At 33.6% G+C, this 23,214-nt stretch overlaps 1 protein-coding gene across 3 annotated transcripts in view; it reads left to right on the plus strand.

The window, feature by feature from the left end:
• The first annotated feature begins 3,200 nt into the window (after positions 1-3,200).
• IQUB (IQ motif and ubiquitin domain containing) overlaps positions 3,201-23,214 on the plus strand; it is a 100,910-nt gene continuing 80,896 nt past the window's right edge. Inside the window, exons 1-3 of one of the 3 annotated variants that reach the window (XM_074268111.1) lie at positions 3,201-3,250; positions 14,451-14,935; positions 22,695-22,829. In XM_074268111.1, the coding sequence (XP_074124212.1) occupies positions 14,455-14,935; positions 22,695-22,829 (616 nt within the window). In that variant the 5' untranslated portion in view covers positions 3,201-3,250; positions 14,451-14,454. Of the gene's footprint in view, positions 3,251-14,450; positions 14,936-15,121; positions 15,215-22,694; positions 22,830-23,214 lie in introns of those variants that run through there. The other 2 variants (XM_074268112.1, XM_074268113.1) reach the window with 2 other exon arrangements.

Here is a 23,214-nt window from a genome sequence, read left to right on the forward strand (position 1 = left end):
AGAGTCCCTTAAGGTCCCTTTCTCCCTTGCAGGCCTCCGTACACAGCGTTGCCCTCTGGGAGTTGTAGTTCGCTTTGTGTTAATTTCGCAAAGTATTGCATTACTTGGGCGATTGAGAGCAACTCAGCTCTTTATTCTTCTGGCGATAACTACCTTTGCTGTGCGTGGGAAGCACCGTCCTCAGATTCTCCGAGCTTTCTTACGGGTCTTCGTGTCTGCGTCTGCTCTGTAACTGTTTTGGTTTGTTTGGTTTGTTAGAACAGGACCTGGTTACACTCTCCCCCTGTGCACAAACGCACCAGCCCTGCAAACTGACTGATAGTTCTCTATACTAAGGGGGCTCAACGTAAAAGGACCCAGGAATTTGTAGACTTTCGGGAGTGTTTGGCAGTCTGCCCTTGCTTTTTCCAAATAATATAGATCAAATTAATTTAGATCTTAAGTTCTCTAGTTTGCTCAGTCCTTTGGATTTGAGTTGTCTTTTTGGAATATTAAGAAGAAAGTTATCAGTGAATGAAAACGTGTCTCTTTAACCCAAAATTAAAAGTTAAAGATGCTGCTAGTTGAATGGCTGCAAGATTTTCTTTATAAAACAATCATGATAATAGATAGCCTTTACTTCAGTGGTCCTCAAAGTTTTTAAATAGGGCCAGTTCACTGTCCCTCAGACTGAGGGAGGCTGGACTATAGTAAAAAACAACAGCTCACACTCTGTCTCCGCCCCTCGGCCCATTTGCCGTAACCCGGCTGGCTGCATAAACGTCCTCAGCAGCCAGATTTTTGAGAACCCCTGCTTGATATAATGCTTTAAGATTTGCCAGATGTATTTGATTATTATCAGTATTATCTCACACTCCAAACCACCTCGGAGAGGTCGGCACTACTTTTATTCTCATTTTTCAGATGGGGAAATTGAGGCAGACAGGTTTAAAGTTTAATTGTACTGAATGTGGTCCATAGATCTTGAGTATGGAGGCCTACTACTGATGTGACTACTTACTCTCTTGCCTTGTTAAGAAAGAAGTCCAACCACTTGCCAGACTATTATCCACCTCCATTGTCTATGCCTCAACCTCTGGGTATCTTAAAAAAAAAAAAACTTTGAGATATTGATTAACAGTTTCAGACTGGTATTCAAACCCTCCCTGTGAGCCACCAAATTCTTCCCAGGCCTGAGAGCCCCCAACACGCTATTTTCTCCTATAAGATGTACTCATAAAAATAAATAAGTAAACAAACAAACAAACTAATTAATTAATTAATTAAAAAAAAAAAAAAAAAAAAAGATGTACTCATGGTGAAGATCTTTGCCTTTGACTAAGCCTGCCTGCCATGAGGTGCTCTCTCTCCCTCTGCTGGCCTTTCTCCTTACTATAGCTAACTCTGGTCTGCTAACCTCCTCTGTGGATCTAACCTGCCAATCACTGGCATGCCTAGGTCTCCTGGCCCAGTCCCATAATAGATTCTTCCAAACGCCTTTCCTTGGTCCTTTCCTCCGTAAACCTATTGCTCTCCCAACTCTCTTCATTTTTGCCAGTCTTGGTGACTGTTTTACCCCTTATTTTGTCTCTTCCCTTAAATCTATCTTTTGGCAAAGAGAATGCCATTGTGGATTTGTCACATGTTTATTTCAAACTAAGAATTGCTACTCTGTCCTCATCACTACCGTGGGAATTGTTAGGATTTCAGGTATTTTTCAAGAATTTATAGATATCTGCATATTATGAGCTGAGTGAGATTTCCAGCTCTGAGTCTTACTAGTTGTGAAATCGTGGGCAAATCATTTAAAATCTCCAAGTCTCCGCTTTCCTTTTTATGAAATGAGCATAATATGTGTACTGCCTACTTGACAGGGTTGGTGCGAGGAAAAATGTTTTGTAAACCTTAAAAAGAAGGATGTAAATGTAAGTTATTGTTGTTGATATCTTGTTCTCATCTTGTTGGATGGAGTTCAGACAAAAACTGAACTGGGACGTGTTGCTATGATTGTACAGGCACAGACCACCCTGCCCTAATTATGTCAATTATGGGGTGGCATCCTCTGAGAGAAAACTGATTTGCCAAAGAAGGAGGGGTCATATTAGCTTGTTTATAAATAAGTTTTATTGGGATTAATGAAATTGACACAGAAAAACAAAGCATAGTTCCAGGGTGTCCAGGTTCATGTGCAAGTTTTCCCATGAGTAGTTCTTTTGCTGTTACATTTTTCTGCAGTCATTGGTCATATTCCCATTCTGGTCTGCTCTCCCATACAATGATTGTGACCAATAGTTTTCTCTGCAATAGCATTTTGTTTCCAGGAATTGATTTATTGATTTTTCAGGAATAGTATGGGGGATATTTGCAGTATCCAGATTTGTTATATAGTAGTTTGTGAAGGATAGTGAGTTTCTGGTGAATGATTCTGGTTATCTGATCATATTTGTAACTATGCAGTAGTGCCAAACTTCTGCAACCTGCAATGATATAATGAATTGTTTCCACATCTTCATTATATAATCTTTATTGATCAATATCTGGAGTTTTTAACAATAGCTGCCCAACTTTGAAAGCTTTTTCATTCTACTCTTAAAACAGCTATTTCTTAAGTTATATCTTTATGTTTGACAATTCCAGTGGCATATACTTATTATCAGCTTTTTTTAAATTTATTTTTTAGTTAAGTAGATAGAACATTTATTAAATGCTTGTTTGTTATGTGCCTGGAACTGTGTTAAGTGCTAGTGGTACAGATGTAAGCAAAACAGCTCTTTAGAGACTTTACATTTTAATAGGAAAAAACAATACATAAAGGAATATTAGAAAATGAGGTAAAGGAAATAAGGTATAGTAAGAAGTTTAATTTGATTTTTATATCAATGTTGGTGAATAATATTGGTCTTATTATTCTGTTTCTTTCCTTTATCTTTTCCTGGCTTAAGTATTTGGACTATATATGTTTCATCAAAGTATTTGGTAAAATATTTTTCCCAGTTTTTCAGAATATTTGTTATTCAAATGATTAGTAGAATTCTTCTATGAAGCTACCTGGACCATGTATTGTTTCCTGTTTGGTAGTTTATTATTTCTGGTAAATTTTATTTTCTGAGATTATTTCTATTTCATGTCTTGTTAACTTAAATATTTAGTAATTTTATATTTTTTTAAATTTACAAACTCAATTAATTCCTTATTTTTTGTTTTGTTAATGTGTTTTCAGAGATAAATTTTTTCTTCTGAGGATTTCTTTTACTGGTTTCCAGACATTTTGGTATGTTGAGTCTTTATTATTATTGTCTTTCACACACACACAAAAAAATTATATTGTTTCTGTGGTTTATTATTTGACTTAATCATTATTATGCCTCTACTTGGCCTTTCATCTTTTGCTTTTTATTTTCTGATCGCTATTTTTATTCCATTATGGTCTATAAAATATTTAATATTTCTGCTTTAAAAATTATATGTAATAAACTGATGCTGAGTGAAATGAGCAGGACCAGGAGATCGTTGTATACTTTAACAACAATACTATATGATGATCAATTCTGATGGATGTGGCCATTTTCAACAATGAGATGAACCAAATTAGTTCCAATAAAGCAGTAATGGACTGAACCAGCTATACCCAGCGAAAGAACTCTGGGAGATGACATAGAATTCCCAATCCCTCTACCTTTGTCCGCCTTCATTTTTTATTTCCTTCACAGGCTAATTGTACACTATTTCAAAGTCTGATTCTTTTTGTACAGCAAAACAACTGTTTGGACATGTATACATATATTGTATTTAATTTATACTTTAACCTATTTAACATGTATTGGTCAATCTGCCATCTGGGTGGGGGGGGAAGGAGAGGAAAAATTAGAACAAAAGGTTTGGCAATTGTCAATGTTGTAAAATTACCCATGCGTATATCTGGTAAATAAAAACTATTTAAAAAAGTATATGTAATTTTCTTTTTTGCCTTAGCATAAAGGCCTCTTTTTGTAAAGATACCATATGGTGCTGAGAAATTAACTAAACATTAAGAAACTGACACAAAATTTTCAGCTCTAACTTCTCTGTTCAGTTCTATATTTGATGAATATATGTTAATAGCAGTGTCGATTCCTTATTTATGTTCCTCTAAGCATAATATAGCTTCCACTTTATTTTTCTTGATATTTTGAGTTTTTCTTTTGTCTGATACTTCTTTTTTTGAATTTCTTTTTCAAGAAAAAAACAAAAACAAAAATATCAGCAAATGTAATCATTAAAACTATTTGATAATAACTACTGGGAAAACTGAAAGCAATTTGGCAGTAATTAGTGTTCAACCAATATTTTACACTGTCTACAATAAACTTTGATTTTACAATCTAACTGTTAAAGGCAACAGCATGAAAATATTAGATGAGAATTAGATCAATTACCTTTTACTGCTATGGTTAGGCAAAAGTGGAGAAAATGATTCTTAATCAAATAAGAGAAAGTGTGTGTGTGTGAGTATCAGTTAAATTCAAATTAAAAGTATTTACCTGAGCAAAATGAATGGAGATTGAATATGAAAAAAAGCTATCAAGTGGGAAAAGAAAATCTGTGTAAAATCTTTGATAAGATCTGAAACCCAAGGAGTTAAGCTTAAATTTCACTAAGACTTTTGAGACTCCCTTTATAAGAAAGAGAAACAGACAGACAGACACAGACAGAGACAGAGACAGAGAGAGATTATTTATATACATGCATATACATATATACACAAACACCAAGAGTGATTCTACAATAGGAAGTAATGAAAGTATAGGAACAAATCATTCTTTAAAGAATTATTAGCTATTATAACCAAATGAAATATTGGTTTTAATTACTACTAATAAGAGAAATGCAAATCAAACTGATTGTGAGGTTTTGCTTCTCACCCAGAAAACTATTCAGAAGTAATCAATATTGAAAGGATTATGTAAAGATAGAGATTGTAAGTGGAACATTGTTTTAGAAAGCACTTAGAAGTATTCTAAGAAATATCCTCAGTCCCAGTAATCCCCCTACTAAGCATGTGTCTCAAAGAAATCAGCAATAGAAAGAAAGCTTCCATATATATGAAAACATGTATAGCAGCACATTTTATAGTAGCAAAGAAATGGAAACAAAGTAGATGCCTATCTATTGGGGAATATATTAATTATTTGTGCTTTATGAATTTAATGGCATATTACTGTATCATAAGGAATAATCAATATAAAGAATTCAAAGCATGGAAAGACATAGATCAAGGCAAAGTGAAATAAGCACAACCACGGAAACAATATGCACAATGCCTGTAGTACAGCAGTATTAAGTAGAAACATTCCCCATTCCTCAAAGCCTCCAGACTGAACATTGTGTAATTATAATGACCAATCTTAGTCCCAAAGAAGAGTTGTGAAAATGTAATTGCCTCCTTTCTTTTGCAGAGATGTGTGGGACTATGAGTATGGAGCATTGCATGTGTTGCCGCACTTAGCTAATGTGTTGATTTTACTGAATTGCATTTTTTTTCTTTTTTCTTTCAAAAACTTTGTTGCAAGGGATTCTGCCATGTGGTAGAAGGATTTATTTACAAATGAAGGTAAACATTAGAAAGCATTAACATTTTCAAAAAAATCAAACACATAAGAATTCCTTTATCCATAGCAAATTTTGTTTCAAGTTTCTCATTTTCACTTGGTATGTTTATTTTTGAGATGTGATTCATTTTGGGCTCTTTTTATTTATTCTATTGACTCTTCATTTTATTAATTTGCACAATTTATTCACATATTTTGGTCTTCACTTATTTCTTATTGATTTTTATCTTCTGTATCTTTTAGTTGGCCCTTTATCCCTGTGATCAGTTTTATTTTTACTGATTTAATGTTAGTCAGTTGCAACTGCCTTTCCTCCATTCCTGTTTACCTGTCTGCAATGGTAAACACAGTATCTGGCAGATAAGTGCTTAGAAAATGCTTATTGACTTCTTGACTGCCCTCCCCAAAGTTTTTTGACTTTATAAATTGTTAATTATTCTGAGTCTGTTTTTATTTCTCTTCCTTCTTTGATCCATCTCTTTCCTTGCTTATAGTGTTAAAAAATTCTCTTATTTTAAGTAGCATCTGGATCTATAGTTAATTTATATAATTATGTCATCATCAGTAGATATATATATCTATATCTCTCTCTATTTTAATATATAAATATTATTACATATAAATATACATAAATACATATATATATTTAATATTATCCCTTGTCCAAGAAATTTTCTTTGTTTTTTCTTCAGTATATCTTTTCACTTGCATTATATTCTTAATTTTATCTTTTGATTGTTCCTTCCTTATTCTCTCTATTTTTATCTTTACTGTTTCTCCCTTTATCTCATATTTCTACTTTATTATCATTGTAGATATTTTCCTATTTTATTTTTTTTTTTAGAAATATCAATTAACAAAGGAATAACTGATGAATGGAAGCAGTGTCGCATGATGGGAGTCACTGTTTGTCCTAAGTTATAAGCAGCAGTCCTACAATTTGCCCTTACCCTAAATAATCTTTTTTTCTTAGAGTCATTTGATAATATATATGGTTCTATGTTTCCCCCTACCAGTTTGGATATGAGCTCGCCCTTGGGCGTATATACTCCCTGCTAAAATGTGATTCTGTGCTGGGAGGTGTCAGTTTCTTTGAGAGAATGATCTTAGTTTCCCTCATATATCTTACGTTCTGGGTTGTGATTTTGTCTGGGGAGGTGTAGCACTTTGTCTAATAAAGGAATCCATAATGTCTGAATTTCCCCTAGACTAAACTCAATGTAAGATTATTATTCTCTTTAGAGTAGATAAAATCTCTTCTCCTATGAGGAATGTTTTTTAGTAATACTTTATCCTTCCCCCGTGCAATAATTTATTATAATTTTATTGTAGTATTTTCCCCTATTTTCAATTACCTTTTCCTTGAAGTACTTGGATACTTTGAAATTTGGTGTTCATGTGTGTGTGTGTGTGTGTGTGTGTACATGTATATAGATAGATAGATATAGATATAGATATTATTTTATTATCTTTGATCCCTTTAAGAAAAAGGTAGTTTTTCTCTTTATATCTTTTAATAAGGTTTAATTATACTATTATATGGTATGAGATCATGATTATCACTCTTGGATGAATTAATGAATAAATTAAGTCACTTATTAAGCATCTATTGAGTCCCAAGCACTGTGCTAAGGGAAACACAAATTACAAATAAAATGAAACCATTTTTACTCTCAGGAAGCTCTCACTCTAATTGGAGAAAATAACAATATGAGAGGTTATCTGCAAGGTAGAAGTTGAACAAACAGAAATTCTAAAGCTCCACATTGGGTAAATGGCAAAGTCCAGGATTTATGAAGGAGACAAATGAGTATATTCAAGGTCCAGAGGGCCTAGTTACAGAGTAGATGAAAAGACTTGGTTGCCTTTTTTCTTACTTGGACGTATTACAATCCAAATAATATAAACAACAATATTGCTTTTCTTGCTGGGATTGTGGGGCATGGGTATAAAGAAGGGAAGTAGAAGGATTCCTCCATTGATGGTTCTTTTCTCTTGGATAGACCTGCTTTTTTGAATTCTCCTGAATCATAATAAATTCTACTCAATATATTGCTCTGCTTTCTAATCCCTTCTGCTATACTTCTTCCTATTATGGGTAAGTAAATATCATTGATATTCATGGTTCTGGATAGTATTTATTTTCTTTATTATGATTATTAATTAATTATTTCTTCTGTCTTTTAATTTTTCCTCTTTTTGTTCCTTCCCTCTACTGCATCTTCACAAAGAAAGCAGGAAAACACAGGAATCTCAATAAAATGAATAATTTATAAAGTGGTTGCTCCTTTGTCTTCTTTCTTCGTCTGATTCAGATCCTCATCTTGAGTTCTTGCATTTTCTTTCTCTTTTTAATCACCCCTGTATGATTTGCCCTCAGTAGCTGACAGATTTTTAAGCTCCCCAATTCTGCCATCCTTCTTTAATCTTATTCTTCTCTCTCCTTGTTCCCATCTTTTTCACTATTGAATTTTATTTATATATGTGTATGTATATATGCACGTATGTATGTATGTATGTAGATAGATAGAGAGAGATAATTAGTATGTGTTAAATATCTGAGGCCAGATTTGAATGCAGGTTCTTCTGAGTCCAGAACTGATGTTCTATCCACTGCACTATTTAGCTAACCCAAATTTAATATATGTTAAACATTCTGTGTGTGTGTGTGTGTACATATGTGTATATAAATATATATATATATATGCATGTGTGTATATGCATATATTTGACTCTTTGCCAAGTTGAGATAAAAATTGATCTCATGTGATGCCCACTTCTTCTACTTCCTCCTTTATTTTATATTCTCTTTTACTACACTCTAACTATGGGAAGTAAGTTGTTTTCTCTTCCTTTCTCATTTCTTTCTTACTGTATTCATTTTTTAATAATGGAATATTATTGCTCTAAAAGAAATGAAGACTATAGAAAATTCAGAGAAACTTGGGAAGATTTGTGTCAACAAATATCTTTAAAGTAGATTTTTATTGATATCTTTTGTTTTTATATCACCAACATTTCCCAATGCATCATTTCCCTCTGTAGCTAAAAGACTATCTTTATCACACAGAATTTTTTTAAATTTTAATTATAGCTTTTTATTGACAGAACAATGCATGGGTAATTTTTTACAGCGTTATCCCTTGCACTCACTTCTGTTTCAACTTTTTCCTTCACTCCCTCCATCCCCTCCCCTAGATGGCAAGCAGTCTTATACCTGTTAAATATGTTATAGTATATCCTAGATACAATATATGTATCACACATAATTTTTTAAAAAATAAGTTACACATTTTTAAAAATTATATTGACATTTCTCATCTTTTACATCAGTGGAATTGTTCCCAGCATCCCTCTCTTCCCTAAGAGCTATTTCACATAGCAAATATTTTAATTTTTATCAACTAAAAAAAAACCCACAATGGGATCTAACTTGTTTCAGCAAGTCATGGTTCAGCACAATGCATTTAAGAAAGTTTCCCAGCAATCAAAAAGGATATAATTATCAAAATAATAATCCACATGAACCCAATCAAATGTCAAAGAAGAATCTTCAAAAATGAGTGTGGCTGATGCCTATTTGTTTGTAGACATGGAGGGATTTATAGGACAATTATGAACCATATCACCAGAAATTAAGAAGAGTTATCCTTTGGGGATATTGATCAATTATTGATCAGTGAAGATTATGCAAATATAACAAATACTTTTAAAGAAACAAAATCAATCAATTCATGAAGCAAGTCTGAAGGTTTATGTAAAGTTCCATACTGCTTCCAATTCTGTAAGAGTAGGGTTGAGAATATTTTCTCATTTCTCTTCTTTGGGATTAAGTTTTTTTTTTTTAATTATAGCTTTTTATTGGCAAAACATATGCATGGGTAATTTTTCAACATTGACCTTTGCAAAACCTTCTGTTCCAACTTTTCCTCTCCATCCCTCCCCTACATTGCAGGTAGTCTCATACATGTTAAATATGTTAAAGTATATGTTAAATAATATATATATATATATATATATATATATATATATGTGGGTGTGTGTGGGGGGGTGTGTATACACACCCACACCCACATACATTTTTTAAAAATTTTTATTAATTTTTATAATTATAACTTTTTTTTTGACAGTACATATGCATAGGTAATGTTGGGTTTTTTTTTTTTTATAGCATTATCCCTTGTACTCCCTTCTGTTCCGAATTTTTCTCCTCCTTCCCTCCACCCCCTCCCCTAGATGGCAGGCATTCTCATACATATTAAATATCTTATAGTATATCCTAGGTACAATATATATGTGCAGAACCGAATTTTTTTGTTGTTGTTATTGCAAAGGAAGAATTATATTTGGAAGGTAAAAATAATCTGGGAAGAAAAACAAAAATGCTCACAGTTTGCACTCATTTCCCAGTATTCCTTTTCTGGCTGTAGCTGATTCTGTCCATCATTGATCAATTAGAATTGGATTAGCTCTTCTCTAACACACATACATATTTATATAGTTGTCTTGCTACACAAGAAAAATCGGATTCAGAAAGAAGCTAAAAATAACCTTGGAAGAAAAGTGAAAATGCAAGCAAACAATAACAGAAAGAGTATAAATGTTATGTTGTGGTCCCCACTCATTTTCCAGTGTTCTTTCTCTGGGTTTAGCTGGTTGTGTTCATTACTGATCAATTGGAACTGATTTGAATCCTCTCATTGTTGAAGAGAGCCACTTCTATCAGAACTGATCCTCATATAGAATTGTTGTTGAAGTGTATAATGATCTCCAGGTCCTGCTCATTTCACTCAGCATCAGTTCATGTAAGTCTCTCCAAACCTCTCTATATTCACCCTCCTAATCATTTCTTATAGAACAATAATATTCTATAACATTCATATACCACAATACCAGCCATTCTCCAATTGATGGGCATCCACTCAGTTTCCAGTTTCTTGCCACTACAAAAAGTGGCTGCCACAAACATTTTTGCACATATGGGTCCCTTTCCCTTCTTTAAGATCTCTTTGGGATATAAACCCAATAGTAGCACTGCTGGATCAAAAGGTATGCACAGTTTGATAACTTTTTGGGCATAGTTCCAAATCGCTCTCCAGAATGGCTGGATCCATTCACAACTTCACCAACAATGTATCAGTGTCCCTGTTTTCTCAATTCCCCTCCAACATTCATCTCTATCTTTTCCTATCATTCTAGCCAATCTGACAGGTGTGTAGTGGTATCTCAGAGTTGTCTTAATTTGCATTTCTTTGCTCAATAATGATTTGGAGCACCTTTTCATATAGGTAGAAATAGTTTCAATTTCATCATCTGAAAATTGTCTGTTCATATTCTTTGACCATTTATCAATTGGAGAATGGCTTTTTCTTTTTTTTTTTTTAATTTTTTTTTTATTCATTTTTCCAAATTATCCCCTCCCTCCCTCCACTCCCTCCCCCCGATGACAGGTAATCCCATACATTTTACATGTGTTACAATATAACCTAGATACAATATATGTGTGTAAATACCATTTTCTTGTTGCACATTAATTATTAGCTTCCGAAGGTATAAGTAACCTGGGTAGATAGACAGTAGTGCTAACAATTTACATTCACTTCCCAGTGTTCCTTCTCTGGGTGTAGTTATTTCTGTCCATCATTGATCAACTGGAAGTGAGTTGGATCTTTTTTATGTTGAAGATTTCCACTTCCATCAGAATACATCCTCATACAGTATTGTTGTTGAAGTGTATAGTGATCTTCTGGTTCTGCTCATTTCACTCAGCATCAGTGGATGTAAGTCTCTCCAAGCCTCTCTGAATTCATCCTGCTGGTCATTTCTTACAGAGCAATAATATTCCATAACCTTCATATACCACAATTTACCCAATCATTCTCCAACTGATGGACATCCATTTATCTTCCAGTTTCTAGCTACAACAAAAAGAGCTGGAATGGCTTGATTTCTTATAAATTAGAATCAATTCTCTATATATTTTGGAAATGAGGCAAGATTAAGTTTATTCTTTGTAATTTTGGAATACTGATTTGATTTTTTGGTAGTTGTTCATTCCAATACTTTGGTGTGGTGTTATACATTGTTTCTGGGCTTTATTTGTTTCACATTGTATCAGATCATATGAGTCTGTGCTTCTCTATATTTATCATAGTTATTGCTCAGTAATATTCCATTATATTAATGTACCACAAGTTATTTAGTCACTCCTTAATCAATGAGCATCTCTTTAATTTCCAGTTCTTTGCTATTACAAAATATGGTGCTAGGGACAGCTAGGTGGTACAGTGGATAGAGCACCAGCCCTGAAGTCAGATCAGATCTAATCTCAGAAACTTAACACTTCCTAGCTGTGACCCTAAGAAAGTCACTTAACCCCAATTGCCTCAGCAAAAAAAAAAAAAAAAAAAAATATGGTAGTAGAAAATATTTTGGCATATATGGGATTTTTTGTTTTGTCATATTTTGGGCCTAGTGGTAAAATCTCTGTTAGAGCACAGGCATTTTAGAAACTTTCTTAGTATAGTTCCAAATTTCTTTCCAGATTGATTGGACTGATTTACAACTCTACCAAATGGTAATAAGTGCACCTGTCATTTTGTAGCACCTGTTATATTGCCATTTATTGCCAGCTTCGCTAATTTGCTGAATTTGAGGCGAAACTATAGATGCTTAAATGTACAATTCTTTTAATTAGCAATTTGGAGCAATAATTTATATGGCTGTAATAACTTGTTTCATATTTATTTATTCATGTTTTAAACATTATCTACTAAGGAATAGCTCTTTTATATTTCTTATAGTTGCTTGAACTTTATCAAAAATGTTTGCTATAAATGATTTTTTCTCAGTCATTCATTTATTTTCTTCTTTTAGTTGCATTGATTTTATTCATATGGAAGCTTTTCAGTGATCTATTTTATATTTTTAAATTATACCAATTTTCTGTTTGCTTAAGAACTCACTCATAGCTATAGTATGTATGAAAGGTACCTGATATAATTCTTTAATAATTTTTTGTTACATACTATAACTTTTAATATTGCCAGATATACATTTTGAGTTTATTGTGGAATATAATTTAAAATGTATCATATTTAATTGTCATCAGACTGATTTACAGTTTTTCCAGAAATTCTTGTCAAATCATGAGTTATTTGCTAGGTAAATTAATATTTGGGCATTAATTTTATTATGTGTGGTGGCAGATGGGGGAGGAGTGCTGAATAAGTCCTTTAAAGATTCGAGTACCATAGTACTTTCCATTAAATTCATATTTTACCTTGAAGGAATTTTCTTTTCCAATGGATTTAAGCATACTTGTTCTACATTTAATGCATAATTCCCCCCCTTCCATTTTCTTCTTTTCCTTCTTTATAAAAAGTGACTGATTTGTTGCTTTCCTGGTAATATGATCCTTAAGTCTCAACAAGCATTTAAATGCTTATTGTGTTATATTAGTCATGTTAATCAATGGGAATGCAAAGAGAAAAGCTAAACTTTAGTTCTTGAGAAGGGGGAATTTGAATATTAGCTGATACAACATGTTTGTATATAAGTACATACAGAACAGATGAAAATTAATTACAGGGTAGTTTTGGGAAGCAGGACATTAGCAACTGAGATAAAAGGGGGGGTGACAATCAGAAAGGTAGGAATAAATAGCATCAGGAGATATACTCTTAAGATCACTACAATATAAAGGACCATAACCCTTAAAGACTCCAAAACTCTAATGAGTACAAAGAATACAAAGAATGCCTGAGAAACATTTTCTTTTCTTCTCTCTCTCTCTCTCTCTGTCTCTCTGTCTCTCTGTCTCTCCCCCCACTCCTTTTTTTCTTTTTTTTTTTTTTTTTTGCTGAGGCAATTGGGGTTAAGAAACTTGCCCAGGGTCACACAGCCAGGAAGTGTGATCACATTTGAACTCAGGTCCTCCTGACTTCAGGGCTGGTGCTCTATCCACTGTGTCACCTAGCCACCCTGAGACACATTTTCAAACATAGTTAATGATTTATTTTGATGGATTGTCCCTTTTTTTTTTTTTCTTACAATATAGGGTTTGGGGAGAGGTATGGAAGGAAGGTATCTGTGATAGGAAAAAAAAATGTCAGTAATACATTTAAAAAGAAAGTTTGAGTCAAGAGAAACTGAAAAGTAGTCAAATTTCCTTTTTGGGGGCCTAGCCTAACCTTTTCATATTCTCTGAATAGAAACATAGCATCATCTATTAAAGCAAGTATAATATTTTTCCTCTCAGTCCTCCCCTGAAATTAGAGAAGCAGGTTAACATTAAAATTAATGTATATTAAGAGACTTCCATTATCGTATGACTTTTTTGTATTCAAATTAAATAGAGTAGAAATGTTAATAAAACTTCTGGACAGTTGTCTTATAAAATTCACTAAATTGACCAATGAAATATATATCATCACCACCGAGGGAAAAAATCCACAATTTCTGGAAAATGTTCATCTACTAAAGATGGGAAAGCTAAACTAGACAAGACCTATGAAAGTTGTTGAGCCAGAATTTGAGTTGCCTACTTGCTAAGGAAGAAGCTTTTGGTTTTTATTGTCTGAACAGCCTTGGTTAGGAATAAATTGCTTATTGAATTGGGAAGGCGTTAGCAAAGTTTTCCTAATAACAATTGTCACTATCATACTAGATTGCTCAATCTAGCAGTTTATATTTGTTTATGATTTGCATCTTGCTTTTCTGGTCTTGCTCACTACTTTTACATTTCATTTTCATATATAGTGATAGTGTCTATTATTGTGGAAATTCCTTGATGAGAGCAAGTTAATTTTAAGAAATATATCTAATGATTATAATGCAGTTATACCTAGAAACTCTTATAATTATTTAATCTTTTTAATTCAGGAAAATGTCAAATCCAAGAAAGGTGATTAAAGAGCAAAGTGGAGTAGGATCGACTGATGCTAGTGAAGCAGAGGATGGTGCTGGGACAGAAGAGAGCACAGCACAGTCTCTGGTGGAGATCACGGATCAGCCCACAGGGGAGGCCAAAGAAAAAATCACAGCAGGGACCCAGATGGATTCCAAAGAGCTTGAGAGCTGGAAAGAGCAAATGCCTGGCAAAAGCATCCAGGAAAAAAGTTTGGGGAGAGAGAGAGCCCCTGACACAAAGGGCAAAAAAGTGAGAATAACAGGTGCTGTACCAAGTGAAGAGCAGCCTGAAAAGAAAAGATGGGGGAGATGGGAGACCCCAGAACATGAGGAGACCAAGGAGCGGAAGTCCTCTGCAATGGTAGACAAAAAATTGTTCTTCCATCCATCCTATTTGGAGAAAATAAAGGCCATAAAGGATTCCTTGAAAACGTCAGTGGCAGATAATGTAGTCCCAGGTATTACTTCATTTACATGCCTTCCCCTCTAGCCCCTCTTCTCCCACTCTTAACTGTTGATTAAGCCTGGGGTACCCACCAGTGGTGATGCTTTCCCTGCTCACCTTTCTCTGGGGAAGGAACCATCATAATCTGAATGAATGTAACTCTCTTTTTTATTCTTCAAAGTAAGTCATTGCTTCAGGACAGATTGTTTTAGAAATTTTAAGGTTTATTGAACAAATTATCCAGCCACCAGTGGGATTCCTATACATGCAGCTGGAAAGTCACTCTTTTTAGGTAAGTAATAGAAAGAGCACTGAACCTAGCTTTCCACTTTCTAGGAGTCTGGCTTTGGACAAGCCATTTCCTTTCTTTGGGTTTGGGTTTTAATGACTTTTCCATCTTTTACGTGTTATAATTCTTTATATTATGCAAGATCTTAAACTAGAAGTTGTGTTGACTCTTGGTTTTTACAAAAAACTAGAACCAAGCAAGCTTATATTTTACTTTTTTCATAAGTGTGTAGGTAGCAAAAATAATTATGTTTTTGTGTGTCAATTTCATTATCTGGTAGATGATATTATTACTGATCATTTTTGTGACTTTGCAAGAATATCTATCAAAAAATTAATTAGATAATGTTTGGAAAGCTCTAAGTTCCCCAGAGAGAGGTATTATAGGCCAAGTTAATCTTCAGTATGAAGACTTAGGTAATTCACTAGTCATATTTAATAAAAAAAACAAACAAACAAACAAACAAAAAAACCAAATGTTTGCATTCATGATATTCCTACCAGAAAATCTCTAATCTTCTTTTAACACCAAGATTGAAAGATGATAGACTGACTTCATTTCTTTTATATATTGTATTCATTTCCATTTAACTTTCCTTCCCTTTTGTTTTGGGGAAAATTCCAGACCACTTTTAACCTATATTTCCATATTCTCCCCTGGGATTAACTTTATAATTTCTTGACCCTAGAAAATCATTGTTGTTTCTCAGATTTCAGAAAGGTGCAGAAAAAGTATTAGTGATTGCATCCAGAGAAGACCTTGCTATATTCCTGATTTCTAACCTGTAGTTTGGAGGATCTGGGTCATTATTTAAAAAGAAACTAAAAAGAACAATCCAAGGGGTAGAATTCCATGAATCAATTCAGTGGAAGAATTAATAATTATAATGGTGTACTGCAGTGGGGAGAGGTAGAGAGAAAAAAAAAATTAGGTTCCTAAATGGATTTTATAACTACTGTGGTTTGAGTGGTCTCAATTTCTGGTGGACTAGAGGTTAGTGGAAATCATAAGAGAGTTGTTAGGAATCCCCTTTAAATCGGCTGAAGGTTTTAGGAGTGAAAGAATTCATTCATTCCCAAATTATTAGTTACAAAATGAAAGTTTATTATTGGATAGAAATCAGTTTTCCAAGAGACTGACTTCTATAGTGGCAGATCTATGGAAAATAGAATTTTGCACTGAGAATGCTTTCTCAGTGGTCAGAAGTTCCTGGCAGCTTAGTGAGCTACGTAGGTCCATCTGCAAAAGACCTTAGTGAAGGGAAGCTGTTATATTGGTTGTCTTTAGTGGAGTCTGGGTAAGCCCAAGCAGGTCAGACCTAGTGGGGGCTGGGACAGTCAGATCAGGATTCCTCAATTAAATGAGAATTTAGAATTTCCATGGGAGTTGATTCTCTAATCCTGAAAGGTGGGCTCTATATGGACTCCTTGGAGTCTGGGAGATTCTGATCAAAGGAGACACAACCTTAGAGTGATAGTCTTAAAGGGAACAGTTCCTCTCCTCCTTCATAATCTTTTACTATTATCATTAAAGGTCCCATCTGTATTTGAAAAACAATCTACATAATTGTCTTCCAAATTTTCTTTTTCTATTATTATTTTTTTGCTCAGTTTATTTGACAGGTTTCTACTGAGAAAACATTCCTTTTGTCTTTTAAAAAATTATTTACTTTTAACATTTCTTTTAAAATAATTTTTGAGTTCCAAATTTTCTCCTTCCCTTGTGCTCCTCTCCCACTTACTGAGAAGGCAAGCAATATGATATCAATTATACATAAAACAGAAACATTATACATAAAACATGTAAAACATATTTCTGCATTAGCCATGTCACCAAAAAAGCTAGAAAAATACACTATAATTTGCACTCAGAGTTCATCAGTTGTTTCTCTAGAGAGAGATAATATTTTTTACCATGAGTCCTTTAGAATTGAGTAGTGACTACTTTTTTCTTTTATTTGTATCTTTAGTGCTTTGCACAGTATTTGGTAAATAGGTGTTTAATAAATGCTGTTTTTGTAACTAACTGAAAATATTTATTTCTACATGGGAAGAAATCCCATCATTGTAAATCCAAATCACTTGAGAATTTTGATTAATGCAATGAGAGTTGGGGCTGAAGATGAAGCATGTTACCCATTTCATGTCAGAGACATGAGGGTCTCAAGATACAAGATGAGATATTTTTGGATAAAGCCAATTTGGGAATTTGCTTTACTTAATTATTCATATTTGTTACCTAAGTTTTCTTTTTCTTCTCAAAATGAGGATGGGAATTGGATTTAGAGAAAATAAATTCTCATTAATTGAAAAACATTTTTTAAAGGAAGTAAATTATGTTTATAAAATAAAGGGCTCTCCCTAGATAACCTCTCAAGTTTTTTCCAGTTTTAGACTTATGATAAATCTATAATCTTCTATGATCATCTGACCTCAATAATTTTTTTAAATTGTATTTATTTGTTTAAAAGTCTTTTTTTTTTAACTTTTGAGTTCCAGATTCTCTCCCTCTTTCCCACTATTCTACCACCCATTGAGAAGACAAACAAGTGTACATGTGAGATCATATAAAACAAATGTCCATATTAGCCACATTGAAAAAAAGAGAAAAGAAAAAGAAAAGAAAAAAAAAAAAAACAAAAGCAAGAAGTTTACACTTCAATTTCATCAGTTATATCAATATTTATCAGTTCTTTCTCTGGAGATGAATAGCATTTTTTCATCTTGAGTCCTTTAGAATTGTGTTGCATCATTGATTGATCAGAGAAACCAATTCTTTCAGAATTGATCATAATTACAAGATTGCTGTTACTATGCATAATGATTTCCTGGTTCTTCTCATCATACTTTGCATCAGTTCATGTAGATCCTGCCACATTTTCTCTGAAATAATCCCCCTCATCATTTCTTATCATGTAAGAATATTCCATTACAATCACATGCCACAACTTATTCAGCTATTCCCGTTGGTAGGCATCCCTTCAGTTTCTAATTCCTTGCCACCACAAAAAGAGCTGCTATAAAAACTTTTGAACATAGGTCCTTTACCTTTTTCTTTGATCTCTTTGGGGTATAGATCTAGTAGTAGTTTTATAGTTCTTTGGACCTAGTTTCAAATTGTTTTCCAGAATATTTGGACCATTTTACTACTCCAGCAACAGTTAGTGTACCTGTTTCCCTTTTATGCATTTTTCATTTCTGAGAGATGAGAAATAGCATCTTGCAGTTGTTTTCATTTTCATTTCTCTAATCAATAGTGATTTAGAGCATTTTTTCATATGATATATATAGCTTTGAGTCTGAAAACTACCTATCCATATCCTTTGATCAAATGTCAATTAGGAAATGCCTCTTATTTTTATAAATTTGAGTCACTTCTCTGTATATTTGAGAAATGAAGACTTTTTTATCAGAGAAATGCCATAAAACTTTTATATTGATTAATTGTCTATGTTATCTTTTACCAAAATATAGTTTCTCTGGTTATCTCTTTTATATAGTTCTCTTTTTGTTTTTGCTTTGCCTGAGATCAAGATCACTATCTCTGCCTTTTTTTTGCTTCAGCAGAAGCATAATAGATTATGTACTAGCCTTCTATTTAACTCTGTGTGTCTTATAAAAAACAGAATGTTGGTTTCTGAGTTCTAATCCATTCTGTCTACTTCCATTTTATGGGTAAGCTCATCCCATTCACATTCATAGTTAATTCCCTTCACATTATTTTCTTCTGTTTCTCCCTTCCTCCCTCCCTGTCTCTGTCTCCATCTGTTACTCTCTTTCTCTCTGTTTATCCTGCCCTTCCTCAAAAGTCTGTTTTCTTTTGACCACTGACTTTCTTAATCTACCCTTCCTTTTATAGCCCCTCCCCTTTATCAATTTTTCTTATGTTTCCTTTTAGGTAAGATAGCTTTCTATACCAATTGAATATGTTTGTGTGTGTGTGTGCGTGTGTGTGTGTGTGTATGTGTGTGTACACACACACACACACACACACACGCACACACACACATACATAAACTTTTTTTTGAATCAGTTTTGATGAAAGGGAGGTTCAGCCATTACCTATCATTTCCCCATCCATTTACTCCTCCAATAGAAGAGCTCTTTTCAGTGTGCCTCTTTTATGTAAGAAATTTCCCTATTCCATTATTCCCTTTGATGTCTCCCAGTAAATCTCTCTTTCTTACCCTTTTTTTTGGGGGGAGGGGGTTTAAATCATTCCAACATAATTGACTAGCATTCATCTCTACTGTCTATGTAGAATTCTTCTAACTGTCCCTCCCAGTAATGATAAAGTTCTTAGGAGTTACAAGTATCATCTTCTCATATAGGAATGTAAACTTTTAAATTTTATTAAGACCTGTATGATTTCTCTTTCATGTTTACTTTTTACACTTAAAAAAAAAAATCTTGTGTGTGAATGTCAGGTTTTCTATTTAGCTCTGGTTTTTTCTTCAAGAATATTTGAAAAGTCTATTTCATTAAATATCTATTTGTACCTCTGAAAGATTATTATCAGTTTTGTTGGGTAAGTAAATGATTGTAATCGTAATTCCTTTGCCTTCAAGAATATCATATTCCAATCCCTTTACTTTAAGTGGAAGTTATTAAATCTTATGTGTTCCTGACTATAACCCCCGATATTTGAATTGTTCCTTTTTGGCTACTTGCAATATTTTCTCTTTGATTTGGGAGCTCTGGAATTTGGCTATTATATTCTGAGCAGTTTCATTTTGGAATCTTTTTCAGGAAATAATTAGTGAATTCTTTCAATTTTCATTTTATCATCTGGATCTAAGATATTGAGAAGTTTTTTCCTTCACAATTTTTTGAAATAAGATGTTTAGACACTCTCTCTCTCTCTCTCTCTCTCTCTCTCTCTCTCTCTCTCTCTCTCTCTCTTTTTAATCATGGCTGCCAGGTAGTCCAATAAGTCTTAAATTCCCCTCCTTCATCTATTTCCCAAGCCAGCTGTTTTTCCTATGAAGTATTTCATGTATTCTTCTATTTTTTTTCATTCTTTTGACTTTGTTTTATTGTTTCTTGATGCCTTATGGAGTTATCTTCCATTTGCTTAATTCTAAATTTAAAGGCATTATTTTCTTCAGTGAACTTTTTCCAAGACTTCTTTTTCCATTTTTGCTTTTTAAGGAGTTTTTTTCTTAGTGAATTTTTGTTCCTCTTTTATCATTAGACCATTTCTCTTGTTAGGATGTTATTTTTTTCAGTATTTTTTGTGCTGCATTTTACCAAACTGTTAATGCTTTTTTATAATTTTCTTGCATTACCTTCATTTCTTTTCTCATTTTATCTCTATTTCTCATATCTCTTTAATGCTTCCAAGAAAGCTTATTGAGCTCAACTAAAATTAGCCGGTTTTTTGGAAGCTTTGATTGTAACTATTTGGATTTCAGTCTTTCTGGCCACCATAGTGGCTTTATAGTTCAGGTTTTTTGTTGTTGTTTACTCAGTTTTCCAGACTATTTCTTTACTTTTAACTTTATGTTAAAGTTGGGCTCTTCTCACCTGGGGGTGGTTAATTCAAGCTTTTGTTTGCTGTTGAGCTATGAAAGTTTTTAATCCTTCCACTGTACCTAGTCTGGTGATCTGTGTGGTCACTGTTTCTTCTGGTCTGCACTCTGATCTTTCCCCAGAAAGGGTTCCTGTTTCCCTGACGCCACAAGTGCCAGTGCTTCTCTTGGCCCTGAAATTGTGACCACTCTCAAGCGCTAGTGTTGCCTTCTCTCTTTGGACTGGCACCAGGGCCCCTACTGCCTGTGACTAGCCATGAGACATCCCCTCTGCTCTAATTGTTTTTTTTTTCCCTGAGGAAATTGAGGTTAAGTGACTTGCCCAGAGTCACACAGCTAGAAAGTATTAAGTGTCCTGTCTGAGGCTAGATTTGAACTCAGGTCCTCTTGACTTCAGGGCTGGTGTTCTATCCACTGAACCACCTAGCTGCCCCACCTAATTGTTTATGGGCAGTAAAGTTACCAATCAATGTGCCTCTGAGGCACTCCACTCTGGGCTGTGCTAGCCCAGGCTTCAAGACCTTCAAGACAAGGAAACAAGAGCTCCTCACTTGTTTTAGTCTGGAAAAAAATATCTCACTTTGACCTGTTGTTGACTTTGCCAATCCAGAATTTAATTGGATGAGTTATTTTAAAGTTGTATGGAGGGCAATCTTGAGAAAGTTCCACTGTGTTGCCTCCTGACCTTTACCAATGTGGCGCCACCAGAATAATTTCTTGATATTTTGAAATAATTTAGTTAAGCCCAAGGACACTTTTGTATCCATATTCATAGTTTCCAAAGCTTAAGCAGTTATCAAACAAATGAAAAGCTTCAAAAGATTGTGGAAAGATGTGGAAAGGATAACCACAAGTTTCAAATCATTTCTTCTTGGAAATATCACAGAAATGCAAATAGATTCTAAGTTTTTCAGTATCACTGACTCTAATCTCTATTTTAGCAAAAATATGTTTAAATAAACTATAATAAGCTAAAACACTACCTCCTTCATTCCCCAAATTTTATTTTAAGGAATATTTTGAATAATTTAAAAATAGTATTATGTAATAATAATAATAATAATAATAATAATAATAATTATAATAATAATAAATTTAAAATAATAGCTAACATTATGTAGTATCCACTATGTGCCAGGCACTGTGCTAAGCATTTTATAAATTTTGTGTCATTTGATTTTTTTTCCCCTGAAGCTGGGGTGACTTGCCCAGGGTCACACAGCTAGGAAGTGTTAAGTGTCTGAGACCAGATTTGAACTCCAGTCCTCCTGACTTCAGGGCTGGTGCTGTATCCACTGTGCCACCTAGCTGCCCCCTTGTGTCATTTGATTCTGACAAAAACCCTGGGAAGTAGGTGCTATTTTATCCCTATTTTATAGGTGAAAAATTGAAACAAGTAAGAGATTAAATGACTTGCCCAGGTTCACACAGCCAGTAAATGTTTGAGGTTGGTGTTGAATTCATGTCTCCACTCCTTTTTCTGTTGGAAGAATGAATGCCTAGATTTAATGCATTACATATGGATGTAGATTATTAGCCTTTCCTTTTCACATGTAGTGTTATCTCCTCTCCCTTCTGCTTTTGTAACTAAGTCCAGTATTAAATCTTCCAAATGCTTCATTTATAGAACTATTTCCTATAACAGAATAAATCATACAAATTAGGAGTTGACTAAGTATACACTCTGACAGTTCTTATATCTTTTGTTTTTGAGGTATTTGGATGGGAAGAAATGGGGTAAACATTTTCACAAACATGGGTTTTGGGAATGAATGGACAATTTAAGTCAGTTCTCAGAGTCAATGAGAACTGGTAATAGTTCTCATAAGTGGTAGAAGGGATAAAAGAACAACCAGCATATTATCATCCCATATGTGCCATTTTTGAAATGGACTGAAATATGCTAGTCTCTGGTATGAAAAGATAAATAAACTTTTTTTCTTCTTCCTGCAGTAAAAGTTATGCTTATTCCTGCGGATCAGATATTTACAGTTAATTTTAAACTTGGCCTCGTGTTAAGACAACTCAAGGAACACTTTTCAGAGCTCTTAAAAATACCACTTGAAAATCTACAATTCATGCATAATGGTAAGTTCTGAGAACTAATGTTATCTAGATTTGATGTGTTTAAAAAAATCAGATTTTGTTAGCTTTAGAATTAGTTTTAAAGTTTTTTAGTAATACAATGATATATTTTAGATTATTAATGTACTTATTAACCTTTGTTAATATCAATGTCATTTTCACAGCATTAGGTCTGCCTACATTTTACCTGAAGGACTTTGGAAACACCAATTGAAGTTAGATATTTGTGAGATTGGATCTGAAACTTGACACACTTCTTTATTCCAAGCTCAGTGTCTACCTACTGTGCTATATAGCTTTTTCTAGTAAAAACTGTAGGATCCATAATTTTTATAATACCATTTATAAAACAGTTGAGGAGGAGACGAAATCCAGGAAAGAGTAGCCA

The sequence above is a fragment of the Sminthopsis crassicaudata genome, chromosome 5, assembly GCF_048593235.1.
Source record: "Sminthopsis crassicaudata isolate SCR6 chromosome 5, ASM4859323v1, whole genome shotgun sequence".
Classification (NCBI taxonomy): domain Eukaryota; kingdom Metazoa; phylum Chordata; class Mammalia; order Dasyuromorphia; family Dasyuridae; genus Sminthopsis; species Sminthopsis crassicaudata.